The following is a 23,485-nucleotide window of genomic DNA, read 5'->3' on the forward strand; positions in this document are numbered from 1 at the left end:
TGTTCCTGCTGGTGACCCCATAGAACTGGCAGCTTCCCACTGGCCTTTCTGCCTGTGGCCACAGGCTCTCTGGCCTCAGTGTACATCTAGGGCAACCACACAGGGGCAGGGCACCCACGACCCGGCCCCAATGAGCCCGTGGGCGTCACGGCCCCGCCGCATGCCTGCCCCTGTCCCCTGCCCCCCACCCCCAGCTCCACAGCCTGCCAGCCACCCCAAGCCCCCGCCCGCACCCCTGAACCTGGCCAGTCACTCCGCGCTCGGCCTGGGAGTCCTGGAGGGAGATGGGATGCCGGGACAAAGGTGGGGGGGGGGTTGGCAAAGAGCCACCCGCCGGCCAGGCTCAGCTGGCAGACGAGCCAACAGTCATCTGCTCAGGGCGGACTTTGCTCCCCCATCTCCCCCCTCAGAGGACTCGCGCCGTCCAGTCAGCTGCCCCCCTCTCCCATACCGTGTGGGGGTGCAAAAGTGAGGTTCCATCCTGGGAGTGGGGTACAGGGCAGTGCACATGCACCTTTGCAATGTGGGGGAGCAGGAGGTGAGGTCAATGGGTGTCAATGTGGGCCCTGAAATCACCCAGGGGTCATGGCAACATTGAGGGGCAGAGAGTCCAGAGATAGGAGAGGGGATGTCCCCGCTGGGGACTGGAGCTACAGGGAGCCAGCAGGAGCTACCCCTCCAGGCAGTGTCTGAGACTGCAGGGCGGGCGCTCCGAGTTCCAGGCTGTGACCGGTCACCCAGGCGGCAGAGCAGCCTCATGAGGACCAGACGGGCCTGCGCTGTCCATGAGACTTCCTCGGGGCCGATGGCCGCCCCCCACCCATCTCGGGAGCCCCAGGGGCCAAGATGGGGACACAGGCACAAGTCTGGGGTCTCAGTCTCCTTCAGGAGGTTCTGGGGACTGTCCCCCCAGGGTGCCTGTCCCTCCCTGCTCCCTGACCCAAATGTGGCCAGGTGGTCCACTGCCCAAGGTCTTCCCACCACTGGAAAGAGGTCTCCCTGCTACCCAAGGTCCATCCCTCCCCCATGTTAGACTGAAACGCAGCCACGCCCCTCTGCCACCAGGCCTGCTCTGAGGAGCATGTTTGTCACCGCAGCAGGGCTCCCTGGTGCTGCTGGCCCCCGTCTCCCACCGCACCCGCCACTGGTGACCTCCTTACCTGCAGGCAAAGCCACTCAAGCGGGGCCTACCAGATGGTGGGAGGGTGTTCAGGACAGGGGCCCCCATGGAGGAGGAGAAGGGGACTGGGAGTCCCGCCCTCGGAGACAAGAGGATGAGCCACCGCAATGTGAGAAGGCAGAGGGTGGGAGGCCAGGGCCTTGACCTTGGGGGGCCCCTGCAGTGCCTGGGAAGGATGGTGGGTGTCACAGCCTTCAAGGCCTGGCAGAGCCTGTCCTTGTTTGGAGAAGACCTGAGACCAGGCCCCAGACACCAGCAAGGCCTTGCTTGCCCTCCCTGTCAGACCCCGAGGCTCTGGCGTTGCTGTGGGCCTCACACGGCGGCTCTGCTGAAACCACACAGGGTGCCTCACTGCCTTTTCTTACAAGGGTCCAGCACCCCAGACCCCAAGAAAGCCCCAGCCTCCAGTGCTGGCCAGCAAGGTGGAGCCTCCGTTTCCCCACCCAGAGAGCAAGTCTTCAGAAGGTGCCCTGCAAGCAGCATATGCCTGGGTGGAGGTGGCAGTGCAGCCCTGGCACTTCAAGGTCACCCAGCTGATGCAGGACAGGAGAGTGCCAAGCGCCACAGAGCTGCACCCGTGGAGAGGGACGTCCACTGTCCAGTCTCCAGGACCCCCGCCGGCAGGGAGGCAGGCGTGTGCAGGTGTATGGGGCAGGGCTTCCGCTCGGGGGACTGGCACTGAGCCCTGGGGACCCTGGGTCCCAGGCAGAGCCTCAGGCCCAGCAATGGGACTCTGAGAGCCTTCTTTGTTCCGTGTCTAGAGCCCAAGACATAGGCCCCCACACAGGTCCATGTGCACACACACACACACTCACATAGGCCCATACAGGTCCACACGTGTGCACAGCCATGGGCCCACACACAGGCCGCGTGCATGCACATACGTGCGGAGACAGGCCCACATGCAGATCCACGTGCACCTACAAGGTCCCACGCAAGTCCACCTGCACACACATGTGCAGAGGCAGGCCCATGTGCATACACATGCATGCACAGGTGCAGGCCCCCACACACAGGCACACAGCTGTACACAGAGGCACATGTAGGCAGCGACACTGGTTCCAAGGAAAAGGATGCACATTTTCTTGTTTAACAAAATAAATTAAATATACGAAGCTTCAGCTCAAACTCTATATAAAATTACAGAGGTCTAGGCCGCCTTGGGCAGTGGGATGAGGGTGCCTGGCCCTGAGGCGGACACCCAGCCTGGCTACAAGGCCAGGCGGGTCCTGGGCCCCAGGAGCGGCCAGGTCTCTGTGGCCCAGCCCTCCTTTCATCATTAATATTAATTTCTTAAATATAAATATCAAGGCCCCCTTCTCTCTGGCAGTGGGAGGCCGGTGTGACCAGAGTCACTTCCAGCTGGGCTCCAGCCTCTCAGGACAGGGTCTGAGGTGGCTGGGCCCGACCCCCCAGCCCAGGGGCTGCTGGACTCCTGGACACCCAGGACAGGTGGTGGCAAAAATAGCAGCCCACCTGCCGAGGCCTGGGCAGAGGGACAGGCGGGCAGGCGTGGGGCAGGGCGGGGAGATTTTGGTTTGCAAAGCTGGGTGTCTCTCAGATCTCCTGCCAGGCGGGGGCGGTCGCTGTGCCCCGTGAAACCCTCCTCGCAGGCCAAGGGCTTCCCTCATCGAGCAGCCCCGCACGGCACGCACTCCGCAAGGCGCAAGCGCAGACCCGCGTGTGGTGGCGCTGTGTCCAGAGCGTGTCTGTATGCAGGGACGTCATGTGTGCACGTGCGTCCAGGAGTGTGCGCCTCGCACAGAGCACCCCGGCAGCTGGCTGCGCCTTTCCCGCACACACGGTCCTTCGCGGCCCTCTTCCCCCGGCCCAGCCAGCCTGGGGCACCCAGAGCCCCAAGAGTGGCGGCCCCTAGCACTGGTAGTGGATATGCTGGTGCTGGTGGACCTTGCCCTCCACGTGTGAGTGCGTGTGTGAGTGCGTATGCGTGTGTGTGTGCACATCTGTGTAAAGTTTGGGGTAAAGCTTGGGGCCAGCAGCTGAGCCTGGGCCCAGCAGGTGCTGGGGGGCCGCCGGGGACCCAAGTTCCTCACACAGCCCCACAGCGGCAGCAGTGCCGAGGCTGGGGGACACAGGCATGTCCTTGTCCCCACCACGGTCCCGAGGGGTCACGGGCGTGCGGTGTGCAGGTCCCGGGGGGACGGGAACGGGTGCGCACGGCTTCTTCTTGGCCTGGCAGACCCACAGGAGCACGGTGCCCAGGATGAAGACGGCGCCAGCCGGGATGCCAATGACCACGGGCCACGGCAGGCTCGTGGTTGAAGACGTGGGGGCCACGGGCGGCCCTGGCGGCTTTGGATCTGCAGGAGAGAACACGGACGAGGTGTGAGGGTCAGGGCGTCTGTGAGAGGCCAGCGGGGTGGGGCCGGGGGGTGGGGGGGCACCTGGCAGCACGGTGAGGAAGGCGCTGCGGAAGCTGTAGCCCATGGTGTTGGCGCCCAGGCAGATGTACATGCCAGCGTCATCCTGGCGGGCGCGGGTGACGAGCAGCTTGTTGAGGTAGGAGCCGTCGGGCCGCGACCACACGTCGCCCGTGGGCAGCACCACGAACTTCTGGCCGCCCACGTCAATGGTGGAGTTGTAGCGGCCCTCGGCGCCGTACTCCACGCGCTTCAGCCACTGGATCACGGGCTTCACGTCGCTGCGCACCTTGCACTGAAAGGACGTCGTGCCCCCGAAGTCCACCGTGGTGTTCACGGGATGCGTGCCCGTGAGCACAGGCTTGGAGCGCGTCCGCTCTGCAGGGAAGACTGCATGTGGGCCTGTCCCCGCCCCCACCCTCGCCCGCCCCCGGGCCCGGCACTCACGGATCACGTCCACCTTGTAGGTCGCGTTGATGGCACCAGCACGGTTGGACACCCGGCACGTGTACTTGCCGCTGTCCTCGGGGCGCAGGTTCTTCAGGCTCAGTGTCCACTTCTTCCTGTGCTCGCCGGCCTCTGGGCGCATCAGGGCCTGGTCATCCTTCATCCACAAGATGTCGGGTCGTGGGTGCCCGCTGGCCACGCACTTGAGACGCACGGAGCTGCCCACAGGCCGTGCAATCACCCGGCGCCTCATCTTGGAGGGCTGTGTGAAGCGGGGCCGCGCTGCAGGGGTGGCACAGAGGTCAGTGGGGTGCGGGCAGCAGCCGGCCTGCCCCCAAGGGCCTGCTGTCACCCACACTTACCCCACTGCTTGCTGGCTGGGTCCTCCTGGCCCCCTGAGGAGCCCTCGTGTCCCGGGCTCTCCCTGGCTGGGCTGGTGTCCTCTGCGGAGGGGAGGGTGTGTGAGAGGGGTCCCCGCAGCCCCTCTACCCAGACCCGGGCTGGTTCCCAGGCCTTGCTGTCTGGTCCGGCTACTAAAGTCCTAGAAAGGCCAGCGGAGCCCGTGGGTGCACACCCCCATCCCTAACCCAGAGGCCTCAAGACAGCTGGGCACAGCCCGCCTGGTCCACTCCCAGGGTGCAGGTGACCCCTACAGGCATGGGGGGGCAGAACTGAGAGCAGGGGCCCCCCACCCTGGCTCCGGGGGGTCTGCAGGCCGGGGGGAGGGGCAGGCCCAGTGGCAGCTGCAGTAACCCTAGCCCACATCAAGGGGCCGAGGGCTGGGAGAACTGACATGGCCCACATGCCACCCGGTTGTCCTCCCCTCCGAGAGGACAGTGGAGGCACAACCCCCCGCGGGGTGGGGCTTCCTGAGGAATGGCCCCTCCCCAGAACAGCCAAGGCCAGACTGTCTCAGGCCCCTACCCTGGGACCCAGCAAGGGGAGCACAGCTCAGGCTGCTCCGAGGACAGGGTTGGGCCAACGGGCCCTGAGAGACCCACCCTGGGAAGACGCTTCCCCCAGGGACCCACACGGGGAGCCTGGCACCAGCCGGTGCAGGGTGTGTCACGGGGACACGCCCAGGCCCCAGAGGCAGAAGAGAACAGAAGGTCCTTGGCTTCAGGCGGCCCCTCTGAACTCCGAAACCTGAGCCTCAAAGTCACCGCAACAGCAGGGCCAGCCTGCCCAGCATGCTCTTCAGGGGGACGACCACCCTGGCAACCATACCCACTCCCGTAGCCCCAGGGGTCCCTGGCTCTGGGGCAGCGGGACCTCTAGGGAGGAAGGGTCCCCGAGGGGTGGGCCTGAGAAGAAGGGGTCCTGGCTGGGGCTGATGACAGAGGTCAGGCCCCTGCTCTGGGCTCACCAGGGGCGGCTGGACTTCCTGGAGGCAGTGGCCAGGCCCCTGCTGACGGGTGTGGGGAGGGGGCCCCAGGGAAGGCCGCCTCCAGCACATGCCCTACCCGGCGCACTCACCCATCACGATGAGGGTGTAGTTGACGCTGAGGCTGCCGAAGCCGTTGGTGGCCTTGCACACGTACGCCCCCGCGTCCTCCCGCTCCACCTCCTTCACCCGCAGCCCCTGGGGTAGCACGCGGAACCGGCTCCAGCCGCCGTGGATCGTGCGGCCATCCTTGGTCCACATGGTCAGCGGCGGCGGGTCCCCCTCCACGGGGCACTGCAGCCGAACGGTGCGGCCCAGCCGGGCGACCTGCCGTGGGACCACCTTGTCCGCCATCCTCGGGGGGCCTGCAGGCAGGTCAGAGCCTTTGTCAGGGTGGCAGTGGGGGAGGTGGGGGGAGCCCAGGGAGGGGCTGTTCCTAAGGGTCCGCACTCAGGACCCCGCCCCAGTGCCCCTGCCCAGCACCAGCCGTGGGGCTGCAGCACGGGGCGCCCCTCCCAGACCCCCGCCGGGTCCCGGCCAGCGCACAGAAGCCAGGACGGTGCCCGGCAGGAGCAGCTCACGGGGACGCATGCCCACGGGCGAGCAGGGCGGCACCTCACGGGCCCCACGAGGCAGGACCGAGTGCCCGTGCGCACACAGGCACAGGAGCTGCGTGGCTGCCCTACATCTGGTGGCCCAGGTCTGTGTGCATGGGCCCATCTGCCTGGACAAGGGCCTCCCTGCTGTCAGCCACACCGAACACGTAGCTCAACCCGAGGCCCTGGGGTCACAGGGGGAGTGGCTGGGTACACTGGCCCCAAGGACAGGGTCCCTGTCAGGCAGGCAGTCCATGTCCACTGCCCACCAGGGGAGATACCCCTGTTTCAGGCTGAGGCCATGGAGCCCTTGGAGAAAACCTCCCCCCACCCCCCCCACAGCCCGGTCCAGCCTCAGGCCCTCTGGGGTCAAGTGCAGGGACAGTGCAGTGACCGGGTCTGGAGGACACTGGTGATTGCCTGGCTGGGAAGGACACCGCAGGTGTCAGAAAGGACAGAGGCCATCTCCCGGCCAAGGACCACAGGGTGCTGGGCCCTTATCCAGTTGTCCTGCCCACCATACCCCAGACCCGAAGAGGTAGCCTGGGGCACCCAGTCACCTTTCCCAGGGGCCTGGCTGGCCCAGCCCCAAGACCCACCCACCAGCCCAGGCTGTGGCCACTTCAGGCCAGGAGGGCCAGCATCTGAGTCCTGGCATCACAGACGTCCCGGGAGGTGGTGGCTGCTCCCAGATGCTGTCAAGTGGCCCGAGGCTGCATGTGTTTGTAATAAGCAACAAGTGTCTCTCCCACATGCAATTACCAGCTGGTTACGCCGGGGCCTTTGCCACCAGGGCTACACGTGCTCCTGCAGGTCTGATAGATACTCCGGCAGCGGCTCCTCCCAGGGCACGGAGCCCTCACTCCTCCAGGGTGTTGGGGGAGGGGTGGGCCCCTCTTCGAGGCAGGGAGCTGGGTTCCCAGCGCGGAGGAACCCCACAGCCCCACCCTCTCCCCACCCTGCCTGGCACTCCCCACTCTGCCAAGCCCACCCTGCCACATCCACTCCCCGTCTTGCCTCTACTTGGGTCCCCCTCAACCACCACATGGCTCTTAGATGGTGCACCATGGCCCCCCAGCCCCCTCCTCACCAGCTCCCACCCCACCCCTGTCCTGGAAAGAATGAGAACTGCAGAGATGCAGGGGTCTCAGACCCACCTCTCCCTAATTACTCAACAGTCCGAAGGCCCCCCCGGGGCCCCCAACCCGCTTGATGGGAGGAGCTGTAGGGTCCACAGACAAGGCTCCAGCCTCATTCCCAGGCAGACCCTGTCCACCACCTGTCACTGCCTAAAATTCCACCACTCCCAGGGCCTCCGGCTGCAGGACAAAGAGGTCCCCAGCCCGCCCAGTGCCCTGGGCTTCCACCTGGGCACAGAGGATGCAGAGGATGACAGAGCCCAGACCTGAGGGGCACGTCCTCCCGCTGGGGGTTGCCTGCCTAAGGGAGGGTCCTACACCCCGACCCCCAAGGGGCCTGCTCATGGTCAGAGGAAGGGCTGACCTGCCAGTGCTGGGGCACCATGAGCCCCGCCCACCACGGGAAGGAGAGCTGGGGCCGTGAGGGGGGTACTGGGCGACAGCAGCTGGTTCGCTCAGACAGCGGCTGTGATGCCGCTGTGTCCCTCTGTCCTGCGGGACAGAGCCAAGTGACTGCCAGACGGCCGGAAGTGTGGCCTCGAGAGCAGCCTGGGGGGCAGGCGGGCTGGAGCCAGCCTTATCCTAAAGCAAACAGCCCCTTCCCCGCCCCTGCGGCCAGAGCACCCCACCCCACCCTGGACCCAGGCAACCCCCACACCGGCCGCCTCCGCAGAGACCCTGGCAGGCTCCCGGGAGGAAAGCCCCCCTCCTCGCAGATTCCTGGGAAGGTCGGCTGTCAGCGTGACTGCTGCGGCTCTATATTTAGTCTGGAGAACACAAGCTCCCATTGTGCCACCTGGACAGGGTGTCCAACCCACTGGGGATGGGGAAACTGAGGCCAGGGTACGTGGAGGGGTCAGTCAGGGCCGGGGGCCTGGGCCTCAGCCAGAGTCCCTCCCCCAGCCTCAGCCCTTCCCTATGAGCGCCTCCTCCAGGAAGCCCCCCACCCTGCACATACTCGAAGCCACAGCCCTGGGAAGTTCAGGCACAGGCAGGATACAGCAGCCACATGGAGGGGCAGACATGGGGGTAAGTGGAGGCTGGGTCAGGGTCTCACCCCCGGGTGGGGGCAGGGAGGGGGGTCTCTGCCCCCCCTTTCATCTCTCCTTCCTCCTCCCCCAGCTGTGAAAACAAGGCCAGGAACAGGGATGCCAGGAGGGGCTGGTGTGCAGCGACCTAGAGGCCCCACCCCCAAGCTGCTGGGCCAGGCTCCCCAGCTGCCCCCGGAGCTCAGGTGTCACACAGATCCTGTCATGCCTGCTGTTCCCCAGCCCCACACTAGCCCCAAACAGTCCCCCAGGTGCACACACACACCAACAGGGGATGCAGACCCCGCACTGAGGGACACCACCCACGTCTGAGCCCCTGAGACCCCCCAGGCCCACTCCTGTCACCCACCTGGCCAGGGTTAGTAAAACAAGAACCCTCTGTAGCCCCAGCAGGTGTCCCTCTCACCCAGTGGGTCCAGGGACAGTGGAGGGGAGCAGGGTGCTGGGGTGCAAGGAGAGACGACACAAGGGAGGGTGGGGCAGGACCCCGTGCAGTCTCCACAGGCCGTGGCTCGGCACCCACTGTACACCGAACTGGCCCCAGGGCCTCATCTCCACCGCCCACCTGGTGACCTTCCTGATGCCCGTCCCCTCCCTGTGTCTGTCAGGGGCCTGGCCCTGGGCTAACGGCCCAGCTTCTCCCCACTGCCAGAGGCAGCCTGTGGGCTCCGACTCGCTGACCCTGAGCTCCCTTCCAGACGGCTGGGCCAGGCCCGCAGGGTGGCAGGTGCCCCGCTGTCTCAGGCTTCGTCCCACACCTGCCCCCCAGCTGGTGACATGCGCCCACGGTGGTGCAGACACAGGTGGGAGTGAGGATGTGCAGGGACCGCCAGCCATCAGGGCTGCCTCTGTCCCCAGCAGGCCCTGCAAAGCCCAGAAACGTCTGGTGTGGAAGGAATTCTCCACCAGGTGAGGGGGGTGCCGTGCATCAGGGCCAGCCATGCAGGGACCTGCCATGGGCTGCCGGCGCCACCCAGGAGCCGCTGACCTGGGGCGCTGCCCTCCTAGAAGAGCTCAGTGGCCTGGGAACAGCACGGGGGGACCTGGTCCGAGGGCGGGGAGGGGAGGCAGCTGCGGCCTGGACACCCTGAACCAGGTGGAGCAGGTGGGCCCCCCGGGAGGACAGGGGGCCCGTGGCCTTGCCCCACTGGGAGAGCGTCAGCACAGGGCTGAGCTGGGGAGTCCAGCTGCCCCGGCCCCGAGCCGGCCAGGCACGGGCACACGCTCACACGGACTCCCAGGCACTGGGTGGCAAGGCCCTCAGGGGCTGCATCCACAGGTTCTGCGGTGGAACTGGTAGGACCCGCAGGACAGGTGGTTGCCCCAGAAACAAGGCCATTCTGGGCGCGGCAAAGCGAGCGAGCCGGCCGAAGCATCCAGGCCCCCGCTGCCCAGCAGGGCTCCAGGGGGACGGAGCGGCCTGCCCCTTTTGCTGGAAGTCCTGAGGGGGGCCTGTCCATAGGGACCCTCTTCTTTGCCATCCTTGGGGGCACAGAACGTCACCCTGATGGCGCCACGGCCCTGGGGGAGGCCCACGAAACCTGCCAACAGCTGACAGTGACCAGGGCAGCACCCGGACTCACTGCCACAGTGACCACCCAGGGGGCTCAGCTGGACACCTGCAAGCCCTCACCCCATGTCCAGACCTCACCAGGCCCCCTGGACTCCAGCCTGACCCTGCACACTGCCGCTCACAAACACCACTTGCCTGGAACTCGGGTCCCATCATGGCCTCCCCAGAGGGGTCCCGCCCCCTGGCTGTCAAGGAACTGGATGGCACTCTCCCCTGGGGCCTCCCTCGAATGCCAGCGATGGACCCCAGCCGCCTGAGCACCCTTGTCAGCTTGGAAGTGTGACAAGGACATTTCCTGAGCCTGCAACCCCTGCGCCAGAGGTCGCAGAACCAATGGTCTGTGGGCTGTAAGGGCTCACCCTGCAGCCTGGGCACCACCAGGCCAGAGAGCCCCTCACAACCACCCACCCCTGTGACACCCGCACCAGGGCCCAGGGCCCACGGCGCGCCCAAGGACAGGCCTAGGCTGGGCCACCCGGCCCTCAGGGCCGAGCGCAGCGTATCAGGCTGTACTCCAGAGCGACCCCACAGGCCCTGGCCGGGCCGCAGCAGGAGCACAGAGGCTGCCCAAAGTCCCCGGCCCCGCGCCCCCGGGCGAGGGGCTCTCTGTGGTGGCTCTTGGGGTCTCAGCATCGAGGGAGCCAGAGGGGGTCACCACCCAGCCCAAGGCCAGGGCGGGGCTCAGGGCCCTCCTCCCGCCTCTGCCCCAAGCCCCATATTCACTCCTCAGCCACTGAATCTCTCACAAAATAACCTCGCCACCTCGCCGGGCAGGAAGAAAAGCAATTGTTTCCTGCCAGGATGGGAAGCCTGAGGTTCCAGCAGCCCTGACGCTGGAGCCCCCTTTCTGCCGCCTCGCCGAGGGGACAGCTCCTGGGAGCTCTGACTGCGCTGCTTCTCCCAGGGGTGCAGTCTGGGAGGGGGAGGGTATGCACGGCCCCAATGTGCCCGTCTCAAGGCCCTGCCCCCAGCCACCAAGTGGGGCACAGAGCACGGACTCCTTACTGGGGACAGAGCTGGGGATAGGTGGAAAAGTCCTCCAAGACACCCCCAGCAACCCCCCTGAACTCCCCAGCCAACCAAGCTATCAGCCTAGCCATGGCCTGTCCCTACTCACAGTCCCCAGTCCAGCTACACCAAGGCCCCCATGGGTCCTACATGTTCACCCTGAACGGGGAGCTGCTCCTCTGTCCAAAGACCCCCACCTGCAGCCTTTCCTCTCCTTCTAGGCCTGGCCTGGCCCAGTCCGTGACACCAATGCCTCTCCCCCACCCCGAGGTTGGCCTAGGCTGTGGGCCCCAGGCTGCAGCCCCCCTACCTTGCCCCACTGTGGGCCGAGGACAGGCCCTGAGAGCAGCCAGGCTTGACACCCAGGACTTAGTCAGGAGCACCCAGTGGCCACCACTAGGCGGAGCAGAGGCAGGCGGGCTGGGTGCCGTGGGGTCTGGGAGCAGCAGCCCAGGCGCCCCTTCCCTCACGTTCCTGCCTTCCCACCAAGGCTGTCACCAGGACATACCTGGTGAGGTTCACAATGAGCCAAATGAGGCCACGAGGACACTGCGCGGCGGGGGGTGGCCAGTGGCAAGCATGCAGGGTCACAGCCTGCCTTTCCTGGGCGGCCGTGCAGCAGTGCCTGAGCCTGGCCCCGGGCGAGCCACGGGCTGGGGCCGCTGCGGGGGAAAAGCAACATTTCCCTGCCGGTCGGGCCGAGGAGCCTGGCAGGAGCCGGAGGCCCATTGATGGCGCACAATGGAGAAGGAGCCTGTGTTTCCAGGCCTAGCAAAGGCGACTTTGTTCACAGTCCCCGCCGCCCCCCAGAGGGGACAGTGATTTATGCTCCCTTCCAGGGGTGGGGCCCAAGCACAGGAGGCAGCTGGCCACACCCCACTGGGCAGCACCAGCCTGGCTCCTGCTCACCCACCTCCCGCTCCCCCACTGCAGCCCCTCGCACTCTGGCCAGCCGCTGCCCTGTGGGGCCTGAGGGGCAGGGGGGTCCCCGCATCCCGGCTGTGGGCCGGGGTCCTCTGATGCACACATCCACCACTGCAGCCATCCCGACAGCCACACATCTCCCCGCTAACCTGAACACACCACAGACACGGCTGCCCCAAGCCCATCCTGCCCATGAGTGGGGGCACCGCATCCGACCAACACCCAGCCTCCAGGGGATCCGCGTTGCGTTCACCCAGAGCAACTGTGAGGGCTGGCTGCTCAGGGCCCATTCCACTGCCCCGCCGTCCTCGGAAAGGCTCAAATGCAGCTCAGAACACCCCCAACACAACTTCCAAAGTCATTTGTGAAAAGTAGTTTGTTCTGAACCTCCCAAGCTCCCACTGTGAGAAGCAAAATGGAAGTGGAGAAAGCCAAACTATCTTCTCAAATTTGGAAAACACAGTTGAAGACAAACCCACCACGATTGTGAAACTTTGGGAAAAGGGGAACTTTAAAAACAAGATCCGACTCCAGAGATGTACCGGCTCCAGAAGCTGTGACGTGAGGGAAATGGCTTTCCAAACCCCAAACGCTCTCCGCACGGGTTTGCCGGCCTGGAGAAGGTCCACACGCGCCACTCACCCGGGAAGTGGGAAGAGCCTCAAGTCCAGCACGATTCAGGAAGTGCGCCCCCGCCCCCAGCCGAAACCACAGAGGCCCTGCCCTTGGACAGCGGCCCCCAGCTCCCCATTGCACAGAGCCAGTGGGGCCGGATACCAGGCACAGCCCCAAGGCCGAGGCTGAGGGGCACAGGGCAGGGTGTGGACCCTCTGAGGCCCTGCTGCCCACAGCCATCCACTGCCCACTGCCAACCCCCACAGCGACTCGGGCTCCACGCCATGACCAGGTCAGGACAGCAGCCTCCAAAGCCTCTGTGGCCAAGTGGCCAGGGGACAGGCAGGTGTGGGGATGGGGGAGTCCGGCCGATAAAAGAAGAATCAGAGACTGGGCCGCCGGCTGCCAGGGGGCCTTGCAGAGTATGACCTGAGTGCCCATAGAACCCAGGGCGCTGCCCTGCCCAGTTGTGGCTGGGCAGCCCCCACCCTCAAGCCAGCCGGCCAGTGCCCGGTCGGGCGGGCAGGGAGGGGGGGTACTGTGGCATGAGGCCCACCTGGGCCGCCGCCCGCCACCCAACACCCGAACGTGGCCATATAAGGCCGCGTTGGGCTCGGTGCGCCCGCTGGGCGGCAGGGGAGGGGTTCAAAGCCTCACAGGACTGGCGGACGGGGCAGGGACGATCCTGAGTGGCCAACACACCCAAAGGGCCGGCCTGGCCACAGGTCCCGCCTAGCTGAGGGGAGGCCAGCACAGACCATGGCGGGCAGGAGTCTGAGAGTCCGCGTCACCCATTACCCCTCCGCTGAGGATGCCCTGGCTCACTGGGGCTGGGGGCAGAGGCAGGGGTCTCTCAGGGGGCGTCCCAGGCCTGCTCACTTGGACATCAGGGTTGTGAGCATGCGCCCGGGCTCTGGTACGGTGCAAGCTGAGAACACCATGTTCAACCTGATATCGGCAGTCTGTGGGGTCTGCCTTGAGACAGGCCCCATCCTCCACACAGTACAGCACCCCTGGAGCTGGGGATTGTACCTGAGGGGGGGCAGGCCCAGGGAACAGGGCTGGGTCATGAGTCCCAGACACCAAGAATATCCCCACTGTCGCTACACTGCACCCTGGCCACCATGGGGGTCTCTGCCGGTTCTCAGGGGCTAAACTGGGTCCACTGTGGCCAAACAGCCCACTCCCCAAGAACCCAAGGTGACCAGCCACCCTCAGCTGCAAGGACTCATGTGGATGTGGATTTCCTGTGGGGAACAGGGGCCAGAGCCTACCCTGCCAGCAAGTGTGGGTGCCCACGGGTGAGCCGGCGGTGCCCTGAGAGTCAGAAGGGCCCTGCAGGTGAGCTGCGGGTGTCCCAGGGGTGAGAGGGGACCCTGTGGGTGAGCTGAGGGTCCCAGTGGGTGAGTTGGAGGTATCCCATAGGTAATGGGGGTCCTTGTGTGAGCTGGGGGTAAGCTGGGAGGACCCTGTGGATAAAACGGAGAAACTCCAAAGGTGAGCTGAGGGCGACCCGCGGGTGAGCTGGGGCCTGCAGGTGAGGGGCCACGAGCTCAGGCCGGCAGGGGCGGGGCGCAGGCACGCGCCAGGCGGGCACTGGGGCAGAGTTGAGGGCCGGAGGGAAAGGGGCGGTGCTGGCGGAGGCCGGGGTGCTGGGCTGGGCGCCAGGACTCACCTCGGGCGGCGGCGGCCGGCGGGAGGGCCCCCAGCAACAGCGGCGGCAGCAGCAGCAGCAGCAGCAACGCAGGACTCGGCGTCATCTCGGCCTGTCCGGACCTGGGAGTTTGGGGGGGCGGGCGGTCAGTGGCTCACGGGGAGGGGGGCGCCACCCTCTGGCCTAGGGTCCCTGGCCGCGGGGGTCGGGTGCGGGCCGGTGCTCCGGGCGGAGGAAGAGGTGGCAGGGAGCCCGTGGGTATCAAAGCAGACAAAGGGTTTACACTAATTACCGCCTCCCCGCCGCCCCCTCTCTAAGCACCGTCTGGATTCCTGGCGCTTGTAACTCGGGCCTGCCCGCGGGACACACAACACCGGCGGCCCCGCAGATAATCGCCTGCGCCATTAGCGGACAAATTTGCGCTGGGGGGGGGGGGGCCACGTGGGGTGCCGGGGGGGCGGGGCGCGCAGGACCCTGGAGCAGGCGGGAGCAGCGACGGCGCGTGCCAGTGCCGGGTGGCGGCCCCACGGACCAGGGACCCTGACCCTCCCGGCCTGCGCCCCGGACCCCGACCCTCGAACTCGGTCCCTCAGTCGTCCCCCGGGGCCGCGGGCGAGCGCAGAGGGGCTCACCTCGGCGGGGCTCGCAGGCGGCGGGGCTCAGGGCCGGGCCCGCGGGGCGCGCTGGGCGGTCATCGCCGCCCCGGGCGCCGCACCCCGCCGCCCCGCGCTCCCGGGCCCGGCCTCGGGACTGCGCGGCGCTACCTGGGCGCGGGCGGCTCGGGCCGGGGCCGGAGTTCGGGGCGGGGTGGGCAGCGAGGTCGCGTCCAGGGGCCAGGGGCCGGCGCCGGGGTCCCGGGGCGGCGGGGCGAGGGGCCCGGGGCGGCGCGCCGCGAGGCGTCCTTCCCTGCGGGGCTTTGTCAACTCTCCCGGAGCGAGCGCCGAGCCCGCCGCGCGCTCCGCCCCGGCACAACTTTCCGCCAATCGGCGCGCCGAGTCCCGCCCACCCCGTCCCTCGCCCCGCCCCGCGCCCGAACTTTCCGCCAATCCACGCGCGCGTCCGCCCCGCCTGCGGAGCCCGAGGGCTTAACCCTTGCGGTGCGGGAGGCCCGCGGGCGGGGCGGCTCCCCGGGGCGCGGCCCCGCCCCTGTCCGGCCCTGCCTCCACCCGGACCCGCCCCCTCCAGGTTTGGTCCCCATACCCGGCCCCCGGCCCCGCCCCCACCAGGCTCTGCGCGCCGCCAGGTGCCTCGGCGCCTTCCCCACACCTGCACCTATCTGCCGCCGCATCAGAGGCCCCCGAACCAAGGCACCCCCTTTCCCCCCCGCACCCCCAGAGTTGACTTCTGGCCAGCTGCATCGGCTGCCCAGGGGAGGAAAACTGAGTAGCCTCGGGCGCTTCTGGGCCTCGGGTCCGCTTTTCGTGGAGTTGTTGGAGGCAGAGCAGTGATCCAAAACCCAGCTCGGGCCGAAAGCGGCCGGATGTGGGGCCCAGGCTTACCTGGTGCCCTCGACCGAGGGCAGGTGCGTTCCCACCGCCTACCCTCAGGCTTCTGGCTTCTCAGCTGCTACTGATAACAACACAAGGACATTAATAATGATAATAGAGCACACACACACAGCGCCTCGGTGAGGCAGGTGTCCATCACCCCGTGCAGACGAACAAATGCAGATACAGAGAAGGTAAGTAGTTTGCCCAAGATTCCCCAGCCACTATGAGGCACGTCCAGGACGGAAGCTGAGGCTGCGGAGTCCAGCTCTCCCACGGTTCTCTCTCCACATCACCCCACTGGCCCTTCCCCCGCTCAGCACCCTGCATGCGCTGCTCCCGCGCCTCCCTACCTGCCATCCATCAGCCCTGGGACGCCCACACCGTCCTCTCTGGCCTGAACTACTGGGCAAGGCTCCCCCCTGGCTTCCCCTCCACTGTCACGCACTTGAATCAAAAATCATTTTTACACACAGCCCTGACTCACCTGTGCCCTCAGCACAAACCCCGTGACCTCTGAGGCCCTGGACGCCTGGGTCCTGACCATCTCTAACTCCGCTCTGCCCAAATTACAGCTCCCCTTCCCTGAAATGCAGCGTCCTCCCAGCACCTGTGGACTTTCGCCCATAGTGTTTCATTGGGAACACTGCCTGGAACATCCTCTCTCCCCTCAGGAGGCCCCTCTTCCAGGAAGGCTTCCAGGAAAGACTGACCTAGAGGCCTTGCAGGCCTGTGTCCCCAGGGCAGAGGAGAGTTTGCTGAGAGGTACCAGCCATCAGGGCCTGGGGTCCATCAAGGCCCAGTCTGCCCACCCTTCCCAAGCCAGTGAGAAGGCAGATTCCTGAATCCCTTCTCGGCCTGTGTGAGCACCTCAAGGGCAGTGGAGGTGTGCCCGGCCCATCCCTATCCTTCCGGCACCCGGAAGTGGGGTCTGAGTAGCGGCCCCGCACTTGGAGTCATGCAGGTGGGAGGAAACTCTCAGCCACGAGCCCCGCCCAGGGTCCACCTGAGGACCTGAGACTAGCACTGGCAGGGGCTGGGGGGCACAGTCGCTCTGGGACAAAAGGGCATGTGGGTGGAGAGGTCCCAGGCTGCCCTGGACTTTGGACCTCGAGGACAGGTTCGAGATACCAGCAGACCGTGAAGAGCTCCACAGGTGCGTAGGCTTCCAAGCGCAGGTGTGTGGAAAGGTGGCTCTGAAGAAGGGGTAGGTCAGAACAGGAAGTGGATGGAGGGCAGAGGTGGGGGTGGGGGCCGAGGTGGGCAGTGCGGAGGGTCACAGCAGGCAATCAGGCTCAGGTGGGGGAGCAGCCCAGGCAGGTGGGAAGGCGTGGCCCCGACAGTGGGTGTGAGTGGGACGGGTGGATCCCAAGTTCTGCGCCGAGGGGCTGCTGGCGCCCTCAGCTCCGTCGGGCTCCCTGCGCGGGGATGCGCTGCCCTCTGGCGGAGGCACTGGGCAGTCCCGGGCCAGACCGCACTGGTCGCAGCGTGCCCCACGCCAAGGCCAGGCTGCTTCCTGCGGGAAGCCCTCCAACCAGCGGGCTCCCACGGGCTCTTCATGACAACTGTCCCAGAATGCAGAACCCGTTCAAATCCTGCTCCTCGGGGCAGAGACTCGGGGCAATTCACTAAACTCTGGGTCCCAGTCCCCACACCGGCAATCAGACCCCACAGAATTATCATGAGGATTGCAAGAGTTTCTGTCTCCCACCTGCCGGGCACAGGTGAGACCCAAGAAGTATTAATTTGCTAGTCATGTGGTCATCATTCAACCGTGCAAGCTGAGCCTGGCTCTGGGCCGGCTCTGTGGCGCGAGCTGGAGGAGTGGGACGCAGAAGGGAGACTTCTGTGGTCCATCCCTCACAGACATGGGGTCTTAGGGCAAGCAAGGGTCCTGATGAGAAACGTACAGAGAGAGGACAGGGTTTGGCAGGGAACTGAGAGGGACTGTTATACAGCCTTCTGCTTCTGCTCCCGATGAAGTAACAGCCAGATTGACACGCTTGCACCTGAAACAGCACACACACAAAACTTAAGTAGAGATAAATGCACGTGAAAAGGACCCAGAACACTGGACATCATGCAATGAAAGGACAGTGACCCTTGAGAGGTAGAGACAAATGAGGGGGGAGCCTGGGATGGCCCCTGTTCCCTGCAGATCCCGGTGTGTCCCACAGGGGGAAGGAGACGGCCCCTTAGGGACAGGGCAGCTGGAGTTCACAGGGGCAGAGTCCTGGAGAGCAGGGAGCTGCACAGACAGGGAACTGCAGGCATCTGTGCAGGGCCAGGGAAGTTAGCACCCAACGGGAGAGAGCCTGCGCCGGACCCAACCTTGTACCTGAAGGAGTCGGTGAGGGGAGAGAGAAGGGTCCCACTGCCTGAACATGGTTCCGGTGCTCCCCACCAGAGCTGAGCAACAAGACCCAAAAGGATTCGTTTCCAAGTCACTGAATTGAGTCAGAAACAAAGGCAAGAAATTGATAGGAATACAAAATGATTCAGCACCCGACAAGGTAGAATGCAAACTGTTTGACGTCTGTCCCAAAACTACTGGGCATGAAAAGGAGCCAGAAAAGAGAACCCCCACTGAGGGCAGAAATCAAAACAAACTGAGAAACCATGATTAGCAGGATCAGCCGACAGGAACGTCACACCCATCTGTGGCTCTTCCATGTTGGAGACACGAAAAGATGGACTAGAGTGAGGGGACGTGGAGAACATTTTCAGCCTCACCTTGAACTTCCAGAGATGAAAATAATCACATATGAAATTAATGATACATGGAATGGGAGTAAGAACATTGCCAAGGAAAAGATTAATGAGCCTGAAGAGAGAGCAACAGAAACTCTCCGGGTGAGGCAGAGAGCGCTGGGAAGCACGGGGCCAGCATCAGGCCGCAGCGGGGCCGCGTCAGCTAGTGCCACGAGGGCGCGGGAGGCCCCAGGACAGGAGGGAGAGGTGGGAACAGAAGATGATTTTAAGAAAAAACGACCAGACCTTTCCCGGTTGTGTTGGAAACATAAACCCACAGTTCGCAAAGGCTCTACAAAACTGAAGCACAAGAGACATGAAGGAAATGACACCAAAGTATGTGCATCACTGTCAAAAGGCTGAACAGTCACAAACAGAACAGCTCACACGCATCCCGAGGAAAACAGGAGCACGTTGCGGATGCGAGCAAAGGAAGGGAAGTGCTGTTGGTGTCTCGCCCACAAGGAGAGCCGAGCAATGTGTTTAAAGCTCTGTCAGCCTGTGCTCTTCACCAGCAAGGAGGTCATTTGAAAACAACACCAAAGTGGGGACTTTTTCAGACATAAGAAGCTGCGAGAACAAGTCAGCAGCAAACCTACACTGATGCTCATAAAGTGCGTCCTCTGAGCAGCGGGCAACGGTCCCAGGTGGGGGCCAGAAGCCGCAGGAAGACATGAGGGGCGCTGAGCATGGGGACGACAGGAGCACCTATAAAAGTGTCTCTTTTGGCCCTGACCAGGGTGACTCCATGGGTTGGGCATTGTCTGGCAAAGCAAATGGTCACCGGTTTGATTTCTGGTCAGGGACAGGCCTGGGTTGTGGGCCAGGTCCCTGGTTGGGGGCATGCAAGAGGCAACCGAATGATCTCTCTCTCACACATCAATGTTTCTCTCCCTCTCTTTCTCCCTCCCTTCCCCTCACTCTAAAAATAAACAAGTAAAATCTTTAAAAAATAAAAAAAAATTTTAAAAAAATGGAAAGAAAAAAAAAGAGGTTAAAGAAAAAGGTACTGTATTAAATCCCAAAGCAACTACTAAAATAACCTTAGCAAAGGATTACAGCTAAAACGCAACCAAGGGGACAGAAAAAGAGGGGGAAAGAACAGTTGAGACAGATAAAAGGTAAACACCAAGACCGTACATTTCAACGCAACCCAGAAAATAAATAAAACAAAATAAAATGATAAACGCCACCATATCCACCATCACACTAATGGGAGTGATGCAAACGTCCCAGTGAAAAGGTTCAGCGTTCCAGCTTGGGTAAGATGGCCAGCTTCAGCCTGGAGCTCAGACGAGGACAGCCTGGCAGTGAGGGGACAGGGACGTACGCTGTGCGGACACGCAGCGGCAGAAACCTGGAGTGCTGCCACACCTCAACTTCAGGGCAAGAGCAGCTCCAGAGAGAGACAGGACCGTTTCAGATCATCAGAAGAACGTAACGACCCTATGTGTGTGTGTGCACCTAACAACAGGTGATAAAAACCCATGAAGCAAAACTGATTAGGACAGATGTGCAAAGCCAAACTGATACTAAGAGTTCAGCACCCCTTGCCCAACATTTGACTCAGGAAGAGGACAGACAGTCACCAGGAACGCAGAAGACTTGAACAAGCCGACGACTCAGCCTAGTTGATATCATAAAACAGTCCAACATTTTTTGGGCCACACATCTCAAGATATTTAAAATAATTCAAGTAATTCAAAGAATGTTCTCTGACCACATTGGGGTTACATTAGAAACTGCTAACAGAAAAATATCTGGAAAATCCTCAAATATTTGCAAAACAAATAATCCACATCTTAATTTCCCATGTACAGAGAGGAAACCAAAGGAAAATTAAACATTATTTTGAACTTAGTGGAAATTGAAAGACAACATGTCAAAAGCTGTGGAATGCAGTTAAAATGCTGCTTGGAGAGAAATTGATCACCATGAGCACGTCCATTGCAGAGGCCAGCCCTCCAGCCAGAAACCTCAGCTTCTACCCAAAGAAACGAGAAAAAGCTGAGAGCGGGCGAAACACAAAGAAAACAGAAGAAGGGAAATAGTAAAGATTGCATTAGAAATCGATGAGATAGGAAAAACAATAATGAAAATTAATGAAATCAAAAGCTGGTTCTTTGAAATCAGGGAAATCGATAGACCTCTTACCGATGCGTCTGGGAAGAAAGTGAGAAGACACAAATTATTGATGTTAAGAATGAGAGCAGAGACATCACTACAGGTTCTATACACATTAAAAGAATAATAGCAAATATTATGACTGTGCCAATAAATTTAACATTTAGGCAGAATGAACAAATTCATTGAAAAACAAAAAGTACCAAACCTCAGTCTAGAAGAAATAGATAACCTGATTATACTATTAAACAATTCGAATTTTTAGTTAGAAATCTTATCCCAAAGAAAGTACCAGGCCCAGAGGGCTTCCCTGAGAAATTTTACAAAATATTTGAGGAGCAAATAAAACTCACTGGAGAGAAGGGGAACCTTCCAACTCACCCCAGCACAGCCAGAGCAACAGCTTTCCTGGACACACTCAGATGGACCGTTTTTAATTTTGGTCAGTCTGATCCAACGATATAAAAAAGGGATCACGTGCCGCGACCAGTGGGATTTACCCCCGGGACGCAAAGCTGGTTTGACGCCGAGCCTCGGTGGATGCGAGTTACTACATTCGCAGAAGGAAAACTGCGCGCCTACCTCCACAGAAGCAGAGAAGCCCTGAGTGCCGTCCAGCACCCATTCCTGATTTTCAAATAAACACCGCTCAGCAAACCAGGCGCCGAGGACTTCCCCAGCCCGGAAAGACACATCCAGAGAAGACCGTGTGGCCAACGCCACACTGGATTGTTCAAGACTGATGTACCTCCCCGACCGGAACCAGAGGTGGATTGCTCCCCCCATGCCACCCAGCATGGCAGCGGGGCCCCACAGGCACAGACCGCAGAGATATGCAGGTGCCACGGCCGTCTGTGTGGGACGTCCTGCAGAGCCCACAGGAAAAAAGGCGCCGGGCTGGTACCACCATCAGTGCACTTAGCAAAGGTGGGAAGACGCCGGCGGGTCACGTGGGGGTGCGGTGCGGCCTCGGCACAGCCCTGCGGCAGTAGGTGAGCAGGCCCCTAAGGCCAGTCCTGCCACCTGGTCATCCCCGCCCCCCGATGTGTGCCTGGTGGGAGAGCGGGACCCAGCCCCACGGAGGCTCCAGCACAACTGTTCACGGCAGCTTTATCTGCAGTAGCCCCTGACTGGAAACCACCCGGTGTCCCTGGACAAGGGATGGCCCGGTGACGTCATCCAGCGGGGCGCTGCTGGCGACAGAGGAGTGAGTCTCAACACAGCAGCACAAGCGAATCTCAGGCAACTGGCCGGGTGAGAGAAAGCAGTCCGAGCGGACAGGCGGCGCAGCGGTGTTGGCACGGCATTCTGGGAAAAGCCCGCTGGTCTAGTGGCAGAGCAGGGCCGCCGGTGGCCGGGGACTGGTGGCAGGGGCGGGGCGGGGGGGCACAAGACAGCGGAAACATTCACTACATAGATGGCCAGCATGGTTTCATGACGCACACGTGTCAAAACCGATCAAATTGCAACGCTTTCAAAGTGTAGTTTGTTGCAGGGATTAAACCTCAGTCAAGGTGCTGTTTTTTTGCACCAGCTGATGTTCCAGGAAGAGGAGAGGTCCCTTCTCCATCGGGAAGGGGCCCGGGGGGCCGGGCGGCCGAGTGGACCCTCCACCAGTACCTGCTGAGCGGACACACGGACACCTGAAGACGCTGAAAGTCACCCAGACTTCTGAAGCACAGATGCCTCTTCTGGGCCCCTCTTCCCTCCTGCGACCTGCATCCTGACCTGGAGCCTCACTGGAATGTCCCCCCCAGAGCACACGCCTCTCAGTCCTGGGCCTGCGCTGGAACCACCGTGCGGAGGGATAGGACCCACTTACTCCTTCCTCTTTGAGGGACAGTGGGAGCTCACAGACACTGCAGGGCTGGGCGACCCCACACCCACCCTTCTGAGGGGTGACCTCAGAAGGGCAGCCCCTGGCCTAACCTTGACCTGGAGTCCCCTTCCCATGGCTGCTGTCCCCACCGGGCTGACTAGGTATGGGCTCATGACACTGGTCCTGCTTCACAGTTGGCCATCACAGGACATGGCCGGGGCTCCCGGTGGGACCACAGGGCAGGACAGCAGGCTGACAGGGCCTTGTCGGCCCCAGGGCTGACCGGACTCCTACTGAGGCTGGGCCCTGTCCCCTGAGGTGCTCACCTTGCACCCTGAGCGGATCCCTGCCCAAGGCCAGAGGACACTGGTCAGGCCGGGACGTCCTGACCAGGGCGGGTGGGTGGACAGGCCTCCCCAGTGGAGAAGCTGGGACTGCCGCTGTCCTTGGCCCAGCATGTCCCCTGTTGAGTTTCTCCGGCTCTGCGCAGGGCAGTGGTTTGGGAGGGGGGTCAGCGGGGGTGGGTGCTGGGGGTGGTGCAAGCAGCCATGGCCCCCTTCCACGCGGTGCCTGTGGTACCATCACCTAGAGGGACCCCCGTTGTACGAGCGGGCACCAGGGTCCCAGGAAGGCGGCTCTGCCAGGCACAGAGAGCAGGCCATGGGGCTTTGGCCTCCTGGGGCTGCTGAGCGGGTGTGTCTACCCTTGGCAGGCACGGTGGGCCCTGTCCCGTGCCAACCTGAGACCCCTTAACCAGGAGGCCTTTCTGGCCTGGTTCTGGGGTGCACCCAAGAGGACAGAGCAGGTGTCATCCTGCGTGGTAATGTCTGGGTGGACGGCAGGGCACATGACGTGGCCGCTGCACCCAGGGTCTCCCTTAGCCTGGGGACGGTGTGCGCTCAGGAGGCTCCGTCCCGCCAGTGGCCGGACCCCAACTGCCTCCTCTGCTGCCCAAGCTGCCCCCATCCCGCCTCTGGCCCATGGGACCCCGCACTCAGGACGGCCCTCCTCCTTGGCAGCCCTTTCACCCCTGAGCCCTGAGGAGGAGCCAGGTCACCCCCAGGCATGTGGTGGCACCTGACTCCCCTACCTGTGGCTTCCACTTGGATTTGTTCTGTGCCACCTGGAAGGAGCCAGGGTGTGGCCAGGGTCAGGCCTGTGGGGCCACCACCCTTTCTGCTTCACACCTTGGGGGTGCCCCACCCCCACACTGCCCCAGGCCCTGGAGGCTCCATGACCCACCTCTGACCCTGCACTGAAGCTCCCACTGGAGTGGGCGTGTCCTTCCTGTCACTAGAGGTGGCCTCAGGACACAGACGCTCCACAAGGGTTCCAGCCCCGAGTGACGTTGCTG

General features: G+C 63.2%; 1 protein-coding gene across 1 annotated transcript; it reads right to left on the bottom strand.

Moving 5' to 3' along the window:
* Window positions 1-2,239: 2,239 nt before the first annotated feature.
* On the bottom strand, window positions 2,240-14,647 carry FGFRL1 (fibroblast growth factor receptor like 1). The gene is made up of 7 exons (XM_090267197.1): window positions 14,583-14,647; window positions 13,972-14,072; window positions 5,485-5,757; window positions 4,371-4,451; window positions 4,009-4,290; window positions 3,586-3,939; window positions 2,240-3,501 (listed from the first exon to the last, which is right to left on the bottom strand). The coding sequence occupies exons 2-7, from the start codon at window positions 14,054-14,056 to the stop codon at window positions 3,053-3,055; spliced, it is 1,524 nt and encodes a 507-aa protein (XP_090123323.1). The 5' UTR covers window positions 14,057-14,072; window positions 14,583-14,647; the 3' UTR covers window positions 2,240-3,052.
* Window positions 14,648-23,485: the final 8,838 nt, after the last annotated feature.

Source organism: Furipterus horrens, unplaced genomic scaffold (assembly GCF_987537825.1).
Source record: "Furipterus horrens unplaced genomic scaffold, mFurHor1.1.pri manual_scaffold_2, whole genome shotgun sequence".
Classification (NCBI taxonomy): Eukaryota; Metazoa; Chordata; class Mammalia; order Chiroptera; family Furipteridae; genus Furipterus; species Furipterus horrens.